General features: G+C 47.1%; 1 protein-coding gene across 1 annotated transcript in view; it reads left to right on the top strand.

Moving 5' to 3' along the window:
• Positions 1-21,515, top strand: part of LOC146802308 (E3 ubiquitin-protein ligase TRIM39-like) — a 95,589-nt gene that overhangs the window by 54,780 nt on the left and 19,294 nt on the right. Inside the window, exon 3 of the mRNA XM_085621880.1 lies at positions 17,232-17,462. Within this exon, the coding sequence (XP_085478006.1) occupies positions 17,232-17,462 (231 nt within the window). The remainder of the gene's footprint in view (positions 1-17,231; positions 17,463-21,515) is intronic.

The raw sequence follows: 21,515 nt of genomic DNA on the forward strand, positions 1-21,515 counted from the left end.
TCAGACAGAGATTATACCGACCTGGGGTGGGACAGAGAGACAGAATCAAAACTGGAAGGGGAAGAAACTGAAGCAACTGAGTTCATGGCAAAAACCCTAACCCCTGGGGCGGTGCGGGCAACCAAGCTAGAGAAAACACAGATAAGAGAGCTAATAGAAGCAATCGATCCTTCGGAAACAAACAGAAGTATTGACATAAGCCAGGTCCTTACCCAACCTGCATCCTCTAACATGGAAGAGCACTCCCAGCTAACAACAGAAGAATGGGAGAGGCTGGTAGCTTCATACTCACCATCTGCCACACAGCTCGACGTCAGCACTCCAGAGAGTAAGCAAGATCCAGAGAAGAATCCATCAACTGATGACTCCGAGAAGACGCCACTAACAGACGACCTCCCTAAAAGCTCAGACGCACTATGGTCATCTTTGCTAAACACGCTCCAACTATCCATTAAGGCCATGCAGTACCATTCGGAAAAAATGGATATCCAACTATCCCTTCTGAACTTTTTGGCCATCCATGTAGCCAAAATTGATAATAAGCTGGCAGACATGAACTGCATGATAAAGAGGGTGCAAGCAGAAACAAAAATAGAGCAGCCGAGCTGCGCATGCTACACAATAGTAGACAAACTCTCTACCTTCCCCCAACTCCTGAGAGATATCTTAGCAGACCTAAAACAAAAAACGGATAACACAACTTACAGCATTCCAGGAACTGGGAAAGAGGGTCAAACTCAACAACTTACACTATCAAGAGATCACTTAGACACCATAAATACACTGAACTCATCAACCACACCAAATAGCCAAAAAAGACAAATTGAGCCAAACAGCCGAACCGGCCTAGAAGTTAACAAACCGACCAATGACACCTATGCGGAGACACTAAGGAAATCCTTAAGGCAGTTTCCTGCCAACCGAAGGAGCGAAGCACTGCCACAAACAAACACACAACCCGAACACACGCATGGGCAAGAACCTGATACAGCACTAACTGCCCCTAACGACGCTACAGGAAAGGCAAGTAAGGAAGAACCAAAGGCAGTAAATAAAAGATTACGAAAACAAAAAAGGAAAGGAAGAAACAAGACGACCAACATACAAACTTTTTTTCACAGGGCAACCACCATTCTAGAAGCTGCAGCAGCAGAAACACCAGAAGTAGAAGCAGCAGATGACACAGCAAATTCGTCCATAATCATAACCACCCTATCGGCCAGGAAGGTGGAAGAGCCACCACAAACTAAAAACCCCACCCTCACAATCTCAAGGGAGGGACAAATGGCAGATAGAAGCAAAGGCCCGCCCCTAAAAGAAGACTCCAGAACCATGGCCAACAAGATAAACCGGGAAGGGCAGGGGGAGGACCTAAAACCTGCCACAATACATGATATCCCACACAGGGATAAGGGCATAAAAGACGACAATCCACAGGAGTCCACTCAGGCAGAAACTGATAGTGGCACAATACTGTTCATTCCAGACTACAAATCAAGAGGGAGCGGGGACATCCTCAACCGAGGCAACATCTTACTCCTATTATCTAATATTAGCAGTCTGACCGATATCAGCACAAAAGACCTAGCGGCAGTGGAATTTATCCAAAATTACCACCCGTCAAGTTTGGAGGTCACAAAAACAACATGGTTACGGAACGAAACTGTGAAGAGAATTATGGAATTTGAGTCAACTTTTCTATCTTGGGGGATACGCCTAAAAAGAATGGAAAAAACAGGCTACCCTGAACCACTATGCCAGGCATACAAAGAGAGACAAACATACGAGCCAACAAGTAAGTTACATCCAGGAAAAACCGAAAGCGTCCTAAAGGGGGCCAGAAGCCACTCAGTGCCCAGGACAAACATGCAAGAGTATTGCCCAACTGACCAAACTGACTGGAATTGGATAGCGAGGACAATTAACACAAGGGCCGAAAAGCTTTGACAAAAAACTCAACAAAATCCAGCCATAAAGCAACAACGAAGATCATGTTCTTGGAATATCAATGGCCTAGGAAATAAAAAAGACGACCTTCAGCTACTTTCAACCTTCAAACATTTGACATAATAGCCTTACAGGAGACCTGGCTAGAACAACCACATCACATCCAAGGCTACAACACATATCACCTCCCAGCGACTAGAATTACTAAATACGGCCATCCAAAGGGCGGTTTTACAATATACACAGCAATAAAGACCTTTAACGAATCAAAATACATAAACTCGAAACAGACAGGAAACAACTGCACCCTCACAATAGAACTAGAAGTGAGGGGAAAAGATTCAAAACAAAATCTAAGGCTGATGAACGTATATCTACATCCTCGGGGAAAAAAAACAGGAATGATCCTCTTGGTAGAAGAGATCTCAAAAACACTGACAGAGTCAGCGAACACAAGCCTCATAGTTACAGGGGACTTCAATATTTTTCTGGGAGGGCCTCAAACAAGGGACACATCGCTAGAAGAACTGTTCCTTGCATGGGAAATTCCACAACAAGCAATAAGCAAATGGAGTAACCAAAACCAGCTGTCAAACTCAAGCACTAAGGATCTAGAACACCTTAACCTGGCAGCACTAAATGGCCGCTTCGCAAACGACAGCCCCCCGTCAGCTACCTTTCACAATTCAACAGCCAGCTCCTCCATAGACTTCACATTTGTATCCCTGCATCTCTTCGCGAAAATCACGGATTTCCGAATTGGCACAATGACAGCTAGTGACCACCAGCCCCAAGAATTTGGCCTTAACTTCCAGGGGGTGGCGCAAGCCAGACTAGCGATAAACTTGGATTGTTCACTGCTGGTGGCTCTAAAAAGAATCAAATGCAACACGTCAAACCTGGAAGGCCTTACAACTGATGCAAAAAGCCGGTGGGAAAAGTGTATCACAAACAACACTGAGTACCTAAATGCTTGGGAACACTTCACGAGGAGCCTGGGACAGGCCCACACAAGGAAACCCAAGTCTAGTGGCCAAAGCTATAAAAGCCAAGGAAAGAGAATTGACTCAACTGGCAACTGCGACAAGGCCTCAAATCAAAACATCAAGATTAAGCACCTGAAAAGTAACATCAACAAACTGCTGCGCAAACTACACCGTGAGGGACCGGACCCTATAATTCAACTGGAGATGCAAAATTTAAAACAGGAAAAAAAGAGAATAATCTGGCAGGGCAAAAGGGAAGAAGAGGAAAAAATGCGGGCAAGACTTCTACACGACGCTAAAGGAACCAACACAAGCGGAAGATTCTGGAAAACAGTTAACTCACTCCAGAACGCTAGGATCCCGACCATCGTTTCTTATGTTTCCGAGGAAGCCTGGGCCAACCATCTTCAGGCTCACTTCAACACAGCGCCACAGCCCACAACTACTAGGCGATCGGACAAGGCCAAAATAAAATGTCCAACACGGACGTCACAATTGGGCAGTAACGCATTTGACCTTATGGAAAAACAAATAATAAACAGGATCGCGATGGGGAAAGCGGAGGGTGCACCAGGCCCCAACGGGATTCCCCCAATACTGTATAAACAAAACCCGGATTACTGGGCAGCAGCCCTTGCGCCACTTTTCAAGCAGATAAGAGACACTGCAACAATCCCAGCGTCATGGAAAGGCTCCATAATAGCACCAATACACAAGAAGGGCAACGTAAAGGACCCAAAAAACTACAGACTAATAGCCCTAATTGACAACGAAGCCAAATATTACGCTGGTCTTCTACTAGAGGAGCTTTTGGACTGGTCAGAAGAAAATGCAGTAATCCCTATTACTCAGACAGGATTCCGCAAACAAATGGGAACAACATCAAACATGCTAGCTCTCTCGCGCCTCATCGACGCCACAAAGACTGTTAACCTTCCCCTGTATGTATGCTTCATTGACTTCACCTCAGCGTTCGACACCGTCAACAGAAACTTACTATGGTCAAAACTGGAAAAACGGAACATCCCAGCGGGCCTTCTCTCACAGCTGATTCTACTTCACACGGACACATGGGTCCAAGTAAAGCTAGGGCCATGAGACTTCCTCTCAAGAAAAATAATGACTACCAAAGGCTTAAAACAAGGCTGTGTCCTAGCTCCAACACTCTTCAACATTTTCATGTCCGACCTGGCTCAACTGCTGGACGAAACTAACTCCCACGCCCCTAGCCTAGGCGGCCTTACTATTTCCAATCTAATGTATGCTGACGATATTGTCCTAATAAGTAGAACATCGATAGGGCTACAACATCTGATCACCACTACGTTCAAGTACTCGATAGACAATAACCTCACCATCAATCTCTTAAAAACCAAAACAATGAGGATCAACGCAAAAAGACCACTAGCAGGATTTCACTGGCACATGGGAGGGTCCACATTGGAGGCAGTAGAGGAGTATAGGTACCTGGGGGTAATCTTCGACGGAAAGGGCTCATTCAATCAGCAAAAGGACGCAATAAAACGGAGGGGCACCAGCGTAGGGATTGCATTAAGGAACCTCAAAACAAAAGCAGTCGGCCGAAGCTTCACACCCCTGCTGCAAGTGCTACAGTCAAAACTAACATCGGCCCTGACCTACGGAAGCGAATGCCTCCGAGGAAGGGACGCCCAGCAACTGAACAACACAATAGCGAAGGCCATGAGAATAACCTTCAGTTTGCCCAACTACACTTCCCAGGCACAAATCAGGCTGGAATGTGGCCTGAGAAACCAAATTCTAGAGCGAATGGGTGCCTATGCCAAAAGATGGCACAAGATACAGAGAGGGGAACCCACAAGCCTAAATCACCACCTATGGAAAGAGATGGAAAGTAAAAGCAAGAGCGCGGCTGCGCTATATCTTAACCACTCCTTAAATTCCTTGAGTCTTCAAGAAGCCTGGACGAGCAGTGTATCTCATAACACCTTCAAACTACTAGTTAACAAATCAGTTAGATCTACATCGTTAATCAAGGACAAAGCAAGCCTAGCAACCCGGGCCCATGGCTGGACTGTCATTCAAAGCTACACAAATAGCCTCTGCCAAAGCTACCTAGGGGTCGGGTTTACCAGGCGCACAAAGGAGAAGTTCCTACGTCTACGGCTGGGCCAACTTCCAGTACAAAATCACCTCCCCCCATGGATAAGACCCAAGGAAACTATCAACTGCCGAGTTTGTGGGAACTCAAAGGAAGACATCCTGCATCTACTATGCACCTGCAAAGGTCTGGACGAAGAGTGCAGATCCCTTCTAAAAAAGCACTTCAACAGGCTGGGCACAAGAACACGCCGGCAGGCAGTAAAGGCCTGCTTGGACGGAACGAACATTCAATTAGCATGCCACGTCGTCAAATTCTTGGACAAAGCAGAAAAGAAACAAGAATGACAGAGGGCGAAAACAGGCCAACGCCAATTAATGAAGTGAAACCCAAAACTGATAAGGAATCATTTCTCTTGACACGGGTAATGGCCTGATATCTGAACGGTAAAATAGGACACAATAACACTGCAGGGGACTGTCATGCCCCAACAGACCCAGCTATAAATATTATAGTTCGGCCAACATCCAGGCGCAAATCAAACACATAACCTTTCTTTTTTTGTATTCATTATAACTATTCTTTTTATTCGAAGCCAATCTTGTTGTATATACATATCTGTCATTTTATCTTTTAAATACCAATTGGATTTAACTTATGGTTTTTATATGTTAACAATTGCAATGGTTTTAAGTAACTGAGCAATAAAGACTTCTTCTAAGGTTAGTTTGCGTACCATTGTTAATTAACTAATTTTGCCATGCAATTAGCAATTTAGTCCCATGTGTAATTATGTTTATCAAGGTGCAAATGTTGGTTAATTGTCATTTTCACAGCAAACAGGTTATGCAAATTAATTTTTAGAATGATTGCGTAATTAATAGCATGCAAAATAGAGGAGGTATACAAATGTTGTCTTAGCTGCTTCATCATTACCACGTGAGGTATGTCACACCGTGGCTTAGCGCAGGAGCCTGTGTGTAACCAGGTGAGGTATGTCACACTGTAGCTTGGAGCAGGAGCATGTGTGTTATCAGGTGAGGTACAACACACTGTAGCTTAGAGCAGGAGCCTGTGTGTTATCAGATGAGGTAAGCCACACTGTGGCTTAGAGCACTAATCTTAGTGTTATCAGGTGAGCAGGAGACAGCGCTATCAGGTGAGTTATAGTGCACTGTAGCTTAGGAGCCTGTGTTTTATCAGGTGAGGTATGTCACACTGTGGCTAAGAGCCGGACAATGAGAGTTATCTGGTAAGGTATGTCACACTGTAGCTTAGGAGCGAGTGTGTTATCAGATGACGTATGTCACACTGTGGCTTAGATCAGTCGCTTGTGTGTTATCAGGTGAGGTATGTCACACTATAGCTTAGAGTAGGAGCCTGTGTGTTATCAGGTGAGGAATGTCACATTGCAGCTTTGGAGGCTGTGTGTTATTAGGTAAGGTATGTCCCACTGTAGCTTAGAGCAGGAGCCTGTGTGTTATCAGGTGAGGTATGTCACACTGTAGCTTAGAGCAGGAGCCTGTGTGTTATCAGGTGTGGTATGTCACACTGCAGCTTATAGCAGGAGCCTGTGTGTAATCAGGTGAGGTATGTCACACTGTGGCTTAGAGCAGGAGCCTGAGTGTTATCAGGTGAGGTATGTCACACTGTAGCTTGGAGCAGGAACATGTGTGTTGTCAGGTGAGGTATGTTGCACTGTAGCTTAGAGCAGGAGCCTGTGTGTTGTCAGATGAGGAATGTCACACTGTAGTTTGGAGCAGAAGCCGGTGTGTTGTCAGATGAGGTATGTCACACTGTGACCTAGAGCAGGAGCCTGTGTGTTGTTAGGTGGGGTATGTCATACTGTAGCGTAGAGTAGGAGCCTGTATGTTATTAGGTGGGGTATGTCATACTGTAGCTTAGATCAGGAGCCTGTGTGTTATCAGGTGAGGTATGTCACACTGTGGCTTAGAGTAGGAGCCTGTGTGTTAACAGGTGAGGTATGTCACACTGTGACCTAGAGCAGGAGCCTGTGTGTTATCAGATGAGGTATGTCATAATGTAGCTTAGAGTAGGAGCCTGTGTGTTATAAGGTGGGGTATGTCATACTGTAGCTTAGAGCAGGAGCCTGTGTGTTATTAGGTGGGGTATGTGCATACTGTAGCTTAGAGCAGGAGCCTGTGTGTTATTAGGTGGGGTATGTCATACTGTAGCTTATAGTAGGCGCCTGTGTGTTATTAGGTGGGGTATGTCATACTGTAGCTTAGAGCAGGAGCCTGTGTGTTATTAGGTGGGGTATGTCATACTGTAGCTTATAGTAGGCGCCTGTGTGTTATTAGGTGGGGTATGTCATACTGTAGCTTAGAGCAGGAGCCTGTGTGTTATTAGGTGGGGTATGTCATACTGTAGCTTAGAGTAGGAGCCTGTATGTTAACAGGTGAGGTATGTCACACTGTGACCTAGAGCAGGAGCCTGTGTGTTATCAGGTGAGGTATGTCATACTGTAGCTTAGAGTAGGAGCCTGTGTGTTATTAGGTGGGGTATGTCATACTGTAGTTTGGAGCAGAAGCATGTGTGTTATCAGGTGGGATATGTCACACTGTGACCTAGAGCAGGAGCCTGTGTTTTATCAGGTGAGGTATGTCATACTGTAGCTTAGAGTAGGAGCCTGTGTGTTATCAGGTGGGGTATGTCATACTGTAGCTTAGAGTAGGAGCCTGTGTGTTATCAGGTGGGGTATGTCATACTGTAGCTTAGAGCAGGACCCTGTGTGTTATTAGGTGGGGTATGTCACACTGTTGCTTAGAGCGGGAGCCTGTGTGTTGTCTGGTGAGGTATGCCACACTAGCTTAGAGATGGAGCCTGTGTGTTATCAGGTGAGGTATGTCATACTGTAGCTTAGATCAGGAGCCTGTGTGTTATCAGGTGAGGTATGTCACACTGTCTCTAGGAGCCTGTGTGTTGTCTGGTGAGGTTTGTCACACTGTAGCTTATAGATGGAGCCTGTGTGTTGTCTGGTGAGGTATGTCATACTGTAGCTTAGAGCAGAAGCCTGTGTGTTGTCTGGTGAGGTATGTCACACTAGCTTAGAGCAGGAGCCTGTGTGTTGTCTGGTGAGGTATGCCATACTGTAGCTTAGAGCAGGAGCCTGTGTGTTGTCTGGTGAGGTATGTCACACTAGCTTAGAGTAGGAGCCTGTGTGTTATTAGGTGGGATATGTCATACTGTAGCTTAGAGTAGGAGCCTGTGTGTTAACAGGTGAGGCATGTCACACTGTGACCTAGAGCAGGAGCCTGTGTGTTATCAGGTGAGGTATGTCATACTGTAGCTTAGAGTAGGAGCCTGTGTGTTATTAGGTGGGGTATGTCATACTGTAGTTTGGAGCAGAAGCATGTGTGTTATCAGGTGGGATATGTCACACTGTGACCTAGAGCAGGAGCTTGTGTCTTATCAGGTGAGGTATGTCATACTGTAGCTTAGAGTAGGAGCCTGTGTGTTATCAGGTGGGGTATGTGCATACTGTAGCTTAGAGCAAGAGCCTGTGTGTTATCAGGTGAGGTATGTCACACTGTTGCTTAGAGCAGGAGCCTGTGTGTTGTCTGGTGAGGTATGTCACACTAGCTTTGAGATGGAGCCTGTGTGTTGTCTGGTGAGGTATGTCACACTGTAGTTTGGAGCAGAAGCCGGTGTGTTGTCAGATGAGGTATGTCACACTGTGACCTAGAGCAGGAGCCTGTGTGTTATTAGGTGGGGTATGTCATACTGTAGCGTAGAGTAGGAGCCTGTATGTTATTAGGTGGGGTATGTCATACTGTAGCTTAGATCAGGAGCCTGTGTGTTATCAGGTGAGGTATGTCATACTGTAGCTTAGATCAGGAGCCTGTGTGTTATCAGGTGAGGTATGTCACACTGTGGCTTAGAGTAGGAGCCTGTGTGTTAACAGGTGAGGTATGTCACACTGTGACCTAGAGCAGGAGCCTGTGTGTTATCAGATGAGGTATGTCATAATGTAGCTTAGAGTAGGAGCCTGTGTGTTATTAGGTGGGGTATGTCATACTGTAGCTTAGAGCAGGAGCCTGTGTGTTATTAGGTGGGGTATGTGCATACTGTAGCTTAGAGCAGGAGCCTGTGTGTTATTAGGTGGGGTATGTCATACTGTAGCTTAGAGCAGGAGCCTGTGTGTTATTAGGTGGGGTATGTCATACTGTAGCTTATAGTAGGCGCCTGTGTGTTATTAGGTGGGGTATGTCATACTGTAGCTTAGCGTTACAACAAACAAATGATGGACGGAATGCTAACAATGCAGACATTCTCCCCCAGTCAAGAGATCTGGGATAAATCCATCGTTCTTTTGCCCACTACGCCACCCCAGTTCAGACATGGCCATATGCAAATCAGTCTTGACCCTGTGCCTCATGGGAACAGTCCAGCCCGAACTGCCAAGCCATGTCTTCCCTGGACCGGAATCAAGCATCCTAGGACCGGTTTCTGGCTATCAGCCGTCATCAGCCAGGATAGCTTGACTCCAGTGGCGTAGTGAGCACGGGACCCACGTCTGGGCATACCCATCCCACTTAGGGCGAAAAGCGTTACAACAAACAAATGATGGACGGAATGCTGACAATGCAGACATTCTCCCCCAGTCAAGAGATCTGGGATAAATCCATCGTTCTTTTGCCCACTACGCCACCCCAGTTCAGACATGGCCATATGCAAATCAGTCCTGACCCTGTGCCTCATGGGAACAGTCCAACCCGAACTGCCAAGCCATGTCTTCCCTGGACCGGAATCAAGCATCCTAGGACCGGTTTCTGGCTATCAGCCGTCATCAGCCAGGATAGCTTGACTCCAGTGGCGTAGTGAGCACGGGACCCACGTCTGGGCATACCCATCCCACTTAGGGCGAAAAGCGTTACAACAAACAAATGATGGACGGAATGCTGACAATGCAGACATTCTCCCCCAGTCAAGAGATCTGGGATAAATCCATCGTTCTTTTGCCCACTACGCCACCCCAGTTCAGACATGGCCATATGCAAATCAGTCTTGACCCTGTGCCTCATGGGAACAGTCCAGCCCGAACTGCCAAGCCATGTCTTCCCTGGACCGGAATCAAGCATCCTAGGACCGGTTTCTGGCTATCAGCCGTCATCAGCCAGGATAGCTTGACTCCAGTGGCGTAGTGAGCACGGGACCCACGTCTGGGCATACCCATCCCACTTAGGGCGAAAAGCGTTACAACAAACAAATGATGGACGGAATGCTGACAATGCAGACATTCTCCCCCAGTCAAGAGATCTGGGATAAATCCATCGTTCTTTTGCCCACTACGCCACCCCAGTTCAGACATGGCCATATGCAAATCAGTCTTGACCCTGTGCCTCATGGGAACAGTCCAGCCCGAACTGCCACGCCATGTCTTCCCTGGACCGGAATCAAGCATCCTAGGACCGGTTTCTGGCTATCAGCCGTCATCAGCCAGGATAGCTTGACTCCAGTGGCATAGTGAGCACGGGACCCACTTCTGGGCATACCCATCCCACTTAGGGCGAAAAGCGTTACAACAAACAAATGATGGACGGAATGCTGACAATGCAGACATTCTCCCCCAGTCAAGAGATCTGGGATAAATCCATCGTTCTTTTGCCCACTACGCCACCCCAGTTCAGACATGGCCATATGCAAATCAGTCTTGACCCTGTGCCTCATGGGAACAGTCCAGCCCGAACTGCCAAGCCATGTCTTCCCTGGACCGGAATCAAGCATCCTAGGACCGGTTTCTGGCTATCAGCCGTCATCAGCCAGGATAGCTTGACTCCAGTGGCGTAGTGAGCACGGGACCCACGTCTGGGCATACCCATCCCACTTAGGGCGAAAAGCGTTACAACAAACAAATGATGGACGGAATGCTGACAATGCAGACATTCTCCCCCAGTCAAGAGATCTGGGATAAATCCATCGTTCTTTTGCCCACTACGCCACCCCAGTTCAGACATGGCCATATGCAAATCAGTCTTGACCCTGTGCCTCATGGGAACAGTCCAGCCCGAACTGCCAAGCCATGTCTTCCCTGGACCGGAATCAAGCATCTTAGGACCGGTTTCTGGCTATCAGCCGTCATCAGCCAGGATAGCTTGACTCCAGTGGCGTAGTGAGCACGGGACCCACGTCTGGGCATACCCATCCCACTTAGGGCGAAAAGCGTTACAACAAACAAATGATGGACGGAATGCTGACAATGCAGACATTCTCCCCCAGTCAAGAGATCTGGGATAAATCCATCGTTCTTTTGCCCACTACGCCACCCCAGTTCAGACATGGCCATATGCAAATCAGTCTTGACCCTGTGCCTCATGGGAACAGTCCAGCCCGAACTGCCAAGCCATGTCTTCCCTGGACCGGAATCAAGCATCCTAGGACCGGTTTCTGGCTATCAGCCGTCATCAGCCAGGATAGCTTGACTCCAGTGGCGTAGTGAGCACGGGACCCACGTCTGGGCATACCCATCCCACTTAGGGCGAAAAGCGTTACAACAAACAAATGATGGACGGAATGCTGACAATGCAGACATTCTCCCCCAGTCAAGAGATCTGGGATAAATCCATCGTTCTTTTGCCCACTACGCCACCCCAGTTCAGACATGGCCATATGCAAATCAGTCTTGACCCTGTGCCTCATGGGAACAGTCCAGCCCGAACTGCCAAGCCATGTCTTCCCTGGACCGGAATCAAGCATCCTAGGACCGGTTTCTGGCTATCAGCCGTCATCAGCCAGGATAGCTTGACTCCAGTGGCGTAGTGAGCACGGGACCCACGTCTGGGCATACCCATCCCACTTAGGGCGAAAAGCGTTACAACAAACAAATGATGGACGGAATGCTGACAATGCAGACATTCTCCCCCAGTCAAGAGATCTGGGATAAATCCATCGTTCTTTTGCCCACTACGCCACCCCAGTTCAGACATGGCCATATGCAAATCAGTCTTGACCCTGTGCCTCATGGGAACAGTCCAGCCCGAACTGCCAAGCCATGTCTTCCCTGGACCGGAATCAAGCATCCTAGGACCGGTTTCTGGCTATCAGCCGTCATCAGCCAGGATAGCTTGACTCCAGTGGCGTAGTGAGCACGGGACCCACGTCTGGGCATACCCATCCCACTTAGGGCGAAAAGCGTTACAACAAACAAATGATGGACGGAATGCTGACAATGCAGACATTCTCCCCCAGTCAAGAGATCTGGGATAAATCCATCGTTCTTTTGCCCACTATGCCACCCCAGTTCAGACATGGCCATATGCAAATCAGTCTTGACCCTGTGCCTCATGGGAACAGTCCAGCCCGAACTGCCAATCCATGTCTTCCCTGGACCGGAATCAAGCATCCTAGGACCGGTTTCTGGCTATCAGCCGTCATCAGCCAGGATAGTTGTTGTAACGCTTTTCGCCCTAAGTGGGATGGGTATTCCCAGACGTGGGACCCGTGCTCACTACACCACTGGAGTCAAGCTATCCTGGCTAAGGAGCCTGTGTGTTATCAGGTGAGGTATGTCACACTGTCTCTAGGAGCCTGTGTGTTGTCTGGTGAGGTTTGTCACACTGTAGCTTATAGATGGAGCCTGTGTGTTGTCTGGTGAGGTATGTCATACTGTAGCTTAGAGCAGGAGCCTGTGTGTTGTCTGGTGAGGTATGTCACACTGTAGCTTAGAGCAGGAGCCTGTGTGTTGTCTGGTGAGGTATGTCACACTGTAGCTTAGAGCAGGAGCCTGTGTGTTGTCAAGTCGACTTTTGGCACAGTATCTCTGGGAACTGCAGACGGGCCGGTAGGGCTTGGGTCAAGTCAGGCCTTCTCTACAGTCTCCTCTTCTGTGCGACTTTGTCCGTCCTTCTTCTTTGTAGGTCGCAGGAATCTGCCTTCTGGGTTCAGGGCTGCCACCTAAATACTGTATTTAGGGGGCATTTTAGGGGTCTCGAGGTCAGTAGAGAATGAGCACCTGACCTTAGGGTGAGCACACCCTTGGTGTACTCACTCCACGTGGGGGAGTTGGCGAAATCCCAAAACCTGATGGGACATGCCCGCCATCTGCAAGATGACGGGCACTGAGGAGTGTGCTTCAACCTCGCCTTCCCCACCTGAGGGGTGGGGTTGGCAGAGGTGGGTACCCCTTCTGCTTGTTTGAATTCTTCCTGCACTCTTCCTGCTGAAAAAAGGGGGGGGGAGACAGTAAGGGGGCTTGCTCCTGATAGCAGGAGAGTCTGGGGCTCGCGTTGCAAAGGCGGCAAGCCCTTTGAATCGCCCCTGCCACAGATGGCTCATTCTGACCTGGGGCGGTGAGAACACCTCCACCCAAGAAAAGCTTTGTTTCTGGGCCGAGGGAGTGAAGGCTCCCACCCCAGGGGTCCAGAAGCTTGTCTCATGGTGGTAGGCTGGTGTTCACCAGTCAGGAACCCACCAGTGTTTGGCTTGGTTCAGGAGTTTCCTCTAGAAGGGACCCCTAGGTGCATGGAATAATGAATCCGACACTGGAGTCAGTGCAGGTTTATTATTCTGAGATGTTTGATACCAAGCATCCCAGGGTTCCGTAAGCCATTCTGGTGCTAGGAAACTCATAATGACCTGTTTCTAGACCATATACTTGGTAAGGCTTTACTGGACACTTAGAATGGCCTTAGATATTATAGGGGCCTGTCTGCACATGCAGATAGGTCCTCACATGAGGTATAGTGCACTCTTCCTTAAAAGTGACTTACCTGTGCCTCATGCAGTGCTATGTAGGCATGGCACACAGGGATGTGTGCCATGCAGACTCTTCACTTTCAGCTGCATCAAACCATGCAGGCAGTGGTGCATGTTTGTGGTGAGAGGTCTCTGAGGGTGGCTGTGAGGGTTGTGGGAGTGTGTGCCGGATAAACAGACGCGGAGGCTGTATGTAGTGAGAAATTGTAGATTGTTTATTGCAAACAATAGGCTGTCTGGGGTCCAGGGATGGGAAGGGATCTTCTTTCTTCCTCGGGTCTTCTCCTGGTCCGTTGGCCTCGGTGTCGGTTGCTGTCTCGTCCGTTCGGGCTTCCGAATCTAGTGACCTTCCTCGGAGGCTCATAGAGAGGGGAGAAACAAAAGGGAGCCGTCAGTCTTTAGGTAGACTGTATAGTCTGAGTGTTAGATTACGCTTCACCACACCCAATCGGTGCTTTGGAGGAAACTGTGAGGGAGGGGAAGGCGAAGGAAATGTGACGGACGTACAGGATGTAAAGTGAATCTCGGCTGAGGAAACACGGTGTTTATAGATTGGGACCTGAGGGATGGGGCGTTTCTGGGGTGTGTACACGACGTACTTTACACACAGACCCTCCCCTATCCCACCCACGGTATCCACAAACCTCCCACCTCCCGTGACCCCGCTATCTCTCTCCCGCTCCCACGATCACTCACCGGCTCCACTGCAACTCTCCTGAGTTGCAGCCGCTCTCCGGCCTCCTCCGGTGGGCACCACCACTCCTCGCTCAACTGTTCTTCGACCTCTCCTTCGTCCACCTTGTCCCTTTTCCTCACGTCGTCCTCCGTCTCCTCCACGCTCTGGCTATCTCGCTACTCCTCTCTGTCTCCTGCAAGTGTGCCGCCACATTCTTGTGTTCGGGCCGTTTTCACTGTATATGGGGTACTGCTTCCGGAGTCAATCCCTCCCCCTTCCGCCGACTCCTCCCGCGTAGTTGGTTCCTGTACGGACACATGACAGGGGGGGCGGGGTTATCCTTCCAGACAGCGTTCTAGGGGTATTGTATTTCCCTGGTGTTTTATCAGACTGGGGACATTCTCGGATACAGTGGTCCGCAATAGCAGGTAAGATACGGGTCCCCATCTGCACCGTTTCACAGTGGCATAATACATCCTGAATCCCTCAGAGGCCTTTCTCTGGCTACCATGCCTTCCGTAACGTAGGTACCCCTTACATGGGACTTACAGGTAGGCCAGAGTTGTGTCAATTGTGGTAACAATGGTGCAGTTTAGAGAAAAGAACACAGGCCCTGGGAGCCTGATTGACAAGGACCCAGTGCACACTAAGTCAAAGTGCATCAGAAACCTGGCAAACAGTAGGGGGTTGCTGCAACAGAAATCCACTTCCCTACAAGAACACAGGTGATTCTAGTCTTTGTGGAGATCTAGCGTGGGCCAGTGTTTGTGTCCAGATGTCTGGCATGGGGAGCACATGATCACTGCGTGTAGTGTGCATGCTGTGTTCTGATTGGCTGTGTGTCCCTAACAATAGGTGGCATCTGACTTTGTGGTATTTTGGGGATGCAAGAGTCTTTGGCCAAACATGTTTATTGGGGCCAATCTCTTTGGACCTGTTGTGGTGTAACTGTCTATCTGTGGGGCCAACTAGATTTTCCATGTTCGCGTGTTTGTGTTCAGTCTAAGTGTAACCCCACCTGTGACTTATCAATCAGTAGGCTTGGGTTTGGGTCACAGGGCCTGTCTGAGCACGTATATCTAATTCGGGTTGATGGGGAGGACATCCCGGATAAAGTCGACCTCAATGATACAAGTTTATTATTACGTGTACATATAACTTGGCGGTCATTGATATCACATTTACCGGCATTCTCATTATTATGCATGCATTTGTCATGGCATGCATCGACATCAGATTTAATGGTATTGACATTGTTTTGCGTACATATATTATGGCGTACATCAACGTCGTATTGACTGGTATTGATATTGTTGTGTGTTCATATATTATTGACATCGCATTTACCGATATTAGCAATACCTCACCTGATAGCACACAGGCTTCTGCTCTAAGCCACAGTGTGAATTTCCTCACCTGATAACACAGAGGCTCCTAAGATACAGTGTGACATACCTCACCTGATAACACACAGGTTTCTAAGCTACAGTGTGACATATTTCACCTGATAACACACAGACTCCTTCTGGAAGCCATAGTGGGACATACCTCACATGATAACTCACAGCCTGCTATCTTAGAATAGAACAAGGTATCTAACCAATCTCTTCACCCAGCCTCTATAGGAAATTGTTAATTACTTGTAGAGACAGTGCAGTAATATAAATTGATCTGGTAATTCTCGATTCAATAACAGTAAAAAGCTAGGCCCTCATTACGATGCCGGTCGGACGAGCATCCGACCAACATCGTATTGGAATGAAGTCTGCCCAACGTGTAGACAGCTCCACCCGCCTTATTACAATCTGACCGCCATGAAGGCACTCGTAAACATACATTTTCAATTGAGGCTTGTGCTGCAGCCTGGAAAGGGCAGCGACACAAGTGCCAATGGGAAAAGGCATGTTTACAAACATCCCTGCACCGTGTGCCAGGCACCATGTGGTGCCCGGGACAGGGTGCGTGGGTGTTTGGGGGGGCACCACGTGCGTTCCCCAGGCCCCACAGCGGAGGCTCAGGAGGGATGGGGAACCTGTTTGGGGCCCCCAAAGTCCCTTTCTGTCTGTCTTTTCATGGCGGTTGGACCACCATGAAAAGGCTATGCGAAACAGACATTGTCATCCCTAAAGCAGTGCCTGAGCAGGCACCACCCCTATTGTCGGGATTACGGTCCCACCACTACCCTGAAAAGCAGAGGTCGGTCCCTCCGCGCTATACCTCTGACCGCCGGATCATAATCCGATGGTCGGACCGCTTCTGCAGATGTCGGTGGTTCTGCCACCGACCTACTGTTGGTGGCGGGCCCACCGACATCGTAATGAGGGCCATAATGTCATTATGATTTTGAACGTGAAATTACCACATCAGTGATTCCCCATCCTGGCAGCACATGTGCAGCCCGCACTGCCCAGATCTCGTGTCTCCCACACCAAGTACGGAAACTTCCTCTTTTCACCTCTTTTACACTCCCTCCTGTCAGTGACATCTACTCACACTTGACTTCAGCCAGTCTCGCCACTCAGCCTGTCTGAGTCTTTGACTGTCTCTGCCTGTGGTGAGTTTGCTTCCTTGCACTCTCTCCATGGATAGAGCTATCTACAGCTTCACAAATTCTGATCTCTCTACAGTTCGTGAGGTGAAGGACGGATGACGGTAAAAGTGAAGGTAGTTCAGTAATTAGAAAAAGCATACTAGTGGTCCTATTTTTGAAAGAAGTCATCAACCCCTCCACCCTCACTCTGGAAAACCCTCCCCCCCCCCTCTCCCCTTCCAGGACGTCTTCCGAGAGGCTTTTAATATCTAACCAGCTTTTCTTTGCTTCTCGCAGAGTAAGTTAAGAACTGAGAAGAAGAAAATTGAATCTGAGTTTGAAAAACTACGGCAACTCCTGAAAGAAAATGAACAAACACTGCATGAAAAACTGGAGAAAATGGAGAAGAAGATTACGATGGTAGAAAATGCAAATATCCCCAAACTGTCCAATCAAATCACCTCTCTCAATGCCCTGATAACAGAGATAGAAAAGAAGTGTGAGGTGCCAGCGTGGGAACTCCTGAAGGTGAGATCATGTTTGGTAAATAAGCCTGTTTTGTGTGCAGCATTAAATGTATGAGCGGAACACACATGATCTGGCTCGGATCAATGCACAGTGACCCCATGCACTCTGATATCTGCACACAGTATACAGATCGGGTTAATTTACATTTTCTCAATTGATACTGAGTGCCTAATTCAATATACACACAGTGGAATGTACAGTGTCATGTACAAGTCAATAATCCATCTATATATAGATCATTTATGCCTTTTTTCTGTTAGAGAGATTGCAACAAACCAAGCAATTCCAGTGACAGTAATTAACATATGGAAACGGAGGAGCAAACTGTGAAAAAAGCAGAATAGAAATGGAATGCATAATGGGAGCAAAATCTGAGAGAAGTGGAAAGAAAGCAAATCAGCCATTTTCTAAGAAGTTTTCAAACATTTCTGTTCTAAAGCGGTTATTTTTTTCCTGATGCAGGTAGCCACTTACTTTCATTTGTACCGATCTATAGGGTTAGGGTGGAAAGTGGGCTATATAATTAGACATTTAGAGTAGGTAATGAAAAGCTCACTGGAGTTTTCTGTGGTCCCAGATAAAGGTAGAGATTGCTGCATAAAGAACCAAGTGGTCACAAAAATGTGTGAGGCATTGAAAAGCTGCATAAACTTCACCCTTTTTAGGTCTCACTGAGTCAGCGCGCATGCGCTGCTCGGAGAGACATTTTGTAGATGAGTTTTCAAAGTGCTGCCGGCTGGCCTAGCGCTTACGTTCACGCGAGCGTGCACGCGCGCAGCCGGCTGCCAGCAGTCTTTCATGGTTCATTAGAACCGGGATAACTTTCACTTTCGGGAGTAGTTCCAATAATTATTTGCTCATTTCTTTATTATTGGTCTTGCGCTAGACTATATTTGGTTACGGCTATTGACTAGATTAAGGCATAGCTTCCACTGCCTACGCTGATTCACCTTCAGTTGCATTTTTCTAATTTTAAAATAAACATTCACGGTCTGTTCTCGACTCAACCTGTGTGGTTTTCCTTTGTGAATTTCCCTATGTGGGTTCTCTGGATTTCCTTTTATATTAAGAGCGTTCGTCCTTAGTACCGATCCATCCTATCAGCCCTTTTAATGGTAAAAAGCACTCTCACAAGACAAGTGAATCTTTGAACGCCGTTTTGTTGACTAAACAGTTAATACTAAATTAAGGTGTTACACAGAACCACAATGCATTAGCGTGTATGATGTGAATAAGTATTATTTTCTAATCTATGTCTACGCCATAAGTGTTTCATGTTTTATTATTTCAGAAAATGGTTTAAACATATTGGCTCCCTCTAGTCTTATATCTCCCCTCAAGCCTTTATCTTGGACAGCAGAGGATGCCGATTGCTGCAACAGGCTGCAATGGTGTGTAGAACCTCTCTTGCCACCTCTCCTCCTTTTCTCAACATCCTTTCAGCATTCGCTCGTAAAGGCGAGTTCCGGTTCGTGTCTTCCATCCCACCTCCCTCCCTCCGGTTAGTTTTTTCCATCCCAAATCCCTCCTCTCAACCTGCCTGAAATTGAAACTAAAAAGGGACGATTATGCAAAGCCGCAGCCACACTTTATTATAACTTCGATCGCCATATTTGCGTATCAGTGTGTTTCTTCTGTCATTTCGCTCAGGCAATATTTCAAAAACGTTATTTTGCAACAATGTTGCCCCGTATTTATATTTAAAACATTACTCCAGTATAGATGTATTTGTATGTATAAATAAGGTACTCCACAATCACAGTCTCTACTGCAAATTATTCAGTGAAGGATATATTTAATTTAACTGTCACACTTGGAAACGTATTTCTCTTAACAAGAGAAATATTTATTTTGTAGGGAATAGAAAAACATCACTACAAAAATTGGTAGGTTCACCTGAGCTCTGCGTTCTTGTCCGTTTTCTATGCTTGCATTAGCCTAAATATGTGTCCCTTTTCTCTGTCTATGGCGCTCGCCCTGCCCGACTGTCTCCTGTGCTGTCGCCCAGGGCAGCGGCTGCTGGGCTCAAGGTTAGAGCGGAGGCCGTTGCTTGTTTTTCATTGATCTCGTGTCTGTTAGAAACCAGGTACTATGCTGTTCAGTATGCATCACCTAAAGTTGAGATGCTCATACAAGAATTTATACCTTGTCTACTAATTATTTATTTGTTCCTTTGAGCTCAGTCAATGCAATATCAAATATATATAGCAAATACATATTATCATATATATTTATAGCATTTGTGTTGCACTTTCCTGCCCATACAGAGTCTTGAATTTTTTTTCTGGGTGATGGGTTGTGCAGTTACTCAGTTTGTTGTGTTTGAAGATGGAGGAGATAGTGTTTAGTAGGGTTTGTTTTTGGAGCTAATTTGGCTTTGTACAAGATGCTCAGAGGTGTACTCCAAACATGTTGTGGTGAACTTGTAGCTGCTGCTTATGCATGAAATGAAACAGAAGGATGTGGGAGAGGTAGAGCTATTTTTACATATGCCTACTTCACTTTATCATATTTGCTACCATTCGTACGTTGGCTTTGTGGGAATAATTATCACTGCTATTGTGTTTGGTCCGTGGGTGGGAGTCTGTAGCCTACTGTATGGAATGGTGTGCAACAATGCAGTCGACATACAGCACCCTCACATGGAGGGGTCCATCCAGGAACAGGTATGCAGGTACCTAGGAAATTGATAGCCTTCACTCCTACACGGATCCGCGTGGTCCATCCAGGAGCTGAGATGCAATGACTAAGGAAGCTCAATAGACAACCACGCTGCAGTCTATTCTTATTGCAGCGTATGTTCACGCTGCTAGCTGTTTATTGTACTGGTTCTAGTGGTCCTCACTGTTCTTTATATTGTAACTGCTACTGGGTTTCTTTCCACAGGTTGTAATTAACACCGTTTTTGTTGCTGATTCTCTTGCAGTTGTTTTTTCTTGCATCTAGTAGTTCTTGCTAAAGGTTGTCCTTGCTACTCCTTTTCTACTTTTTGTTGGTCATATTTACTTCTAGCTGCCTTTTTTGCTACGCATATATTGCGCTTCTGGGTTTGTTCTCATACCAGTTTGTTTTTATACTACTGGATGCTGTCCTGATGATTGGTCTTGCTTATCATTATTCTTTTTGCTGGTTGTGCATGCTAATGTTTATGCTGATTAATGGCTATGGTTGTTGCTTGCTGTACGTTTTGCTACTTTGGCTTTACCTGCGCTTTTTGCTGGGGCTATCCAATTTTTGCTTATTTAAATTTGCGTTTCTTCCCATGATATTACTGCTGTTATGATTTTATAGTAAATGTATTTGTGTTTTGAGGTGCACGTCCCGCATGTTGTGATCGACATTGTTGTAAGTTGGCTGTTTCTTTCTGCGGTCCTTGCTCTTGCTGTGGGCTGAATCTATGTGTGTTCTTGTTACCTTTGCTTGCTGCCTGATGTCCCCATAGTGTTATTTCTGCAGGTAGTTCTATCCTTCTGCTTGTTTTCTTGCTACTGATTATGCGTGCTGTTGCTGGGTCCACTTGTTTACGTTTGTCTTGGTGATGTTCTTGTTTTCAACTCTGGGTGTACTTGCTAGTGATTTTAGTTGTAGCTGGTTGTGTGTGCTAAATGTCGTGTTGCAGCTGCTAGTTGTGATTCTTGTTGGTTGTATTCTTGGTGCTCAGTGTGGTCCTGCACAGGTTATGCTTCTTGCCTTTGGCAATTGCTGCTGTGTGTCTAGTTGTTGGCTGTGCTTGCTGTTCTGTTTTCTTTACTGGCTATGCACGTGCCTTCTTCCTTCGAGATCCCCTTTCTATCCATGTTGTGACTTAAGCTGCTGGACTCCTAGGTGAGTTATAAAGCTCTGTGAATCACCCTGTCCTGGGACATTCCTACGCCATTCAGGAAAGGAGTGCATGTTTGCTGGCCAAGAATGACAGTGGGAGGTCGGTGGAGTAGAGGGAACGATGTCACTTCCTGCAGATGATGCTCCGTGTGAAGGGTTTCCCCTTTAGATTTCTGAAAACATCTGTTTGCAGCACAGCTGTGTAACACGCAAGCACGTTGGGAAGGATGC

Source organism: Triturus cristatus, chromosome 8 (assembly GCF_964204655.1).
Source record: "Triturus cristatus chromosome 8, aTriCri1.1, whole genome shotgun sequence".
NCBI lineage: Eukaryota > Metazoa > Chordata > Amphibia > Caudata > Salamandridae > Triturus > Triturus cristatus.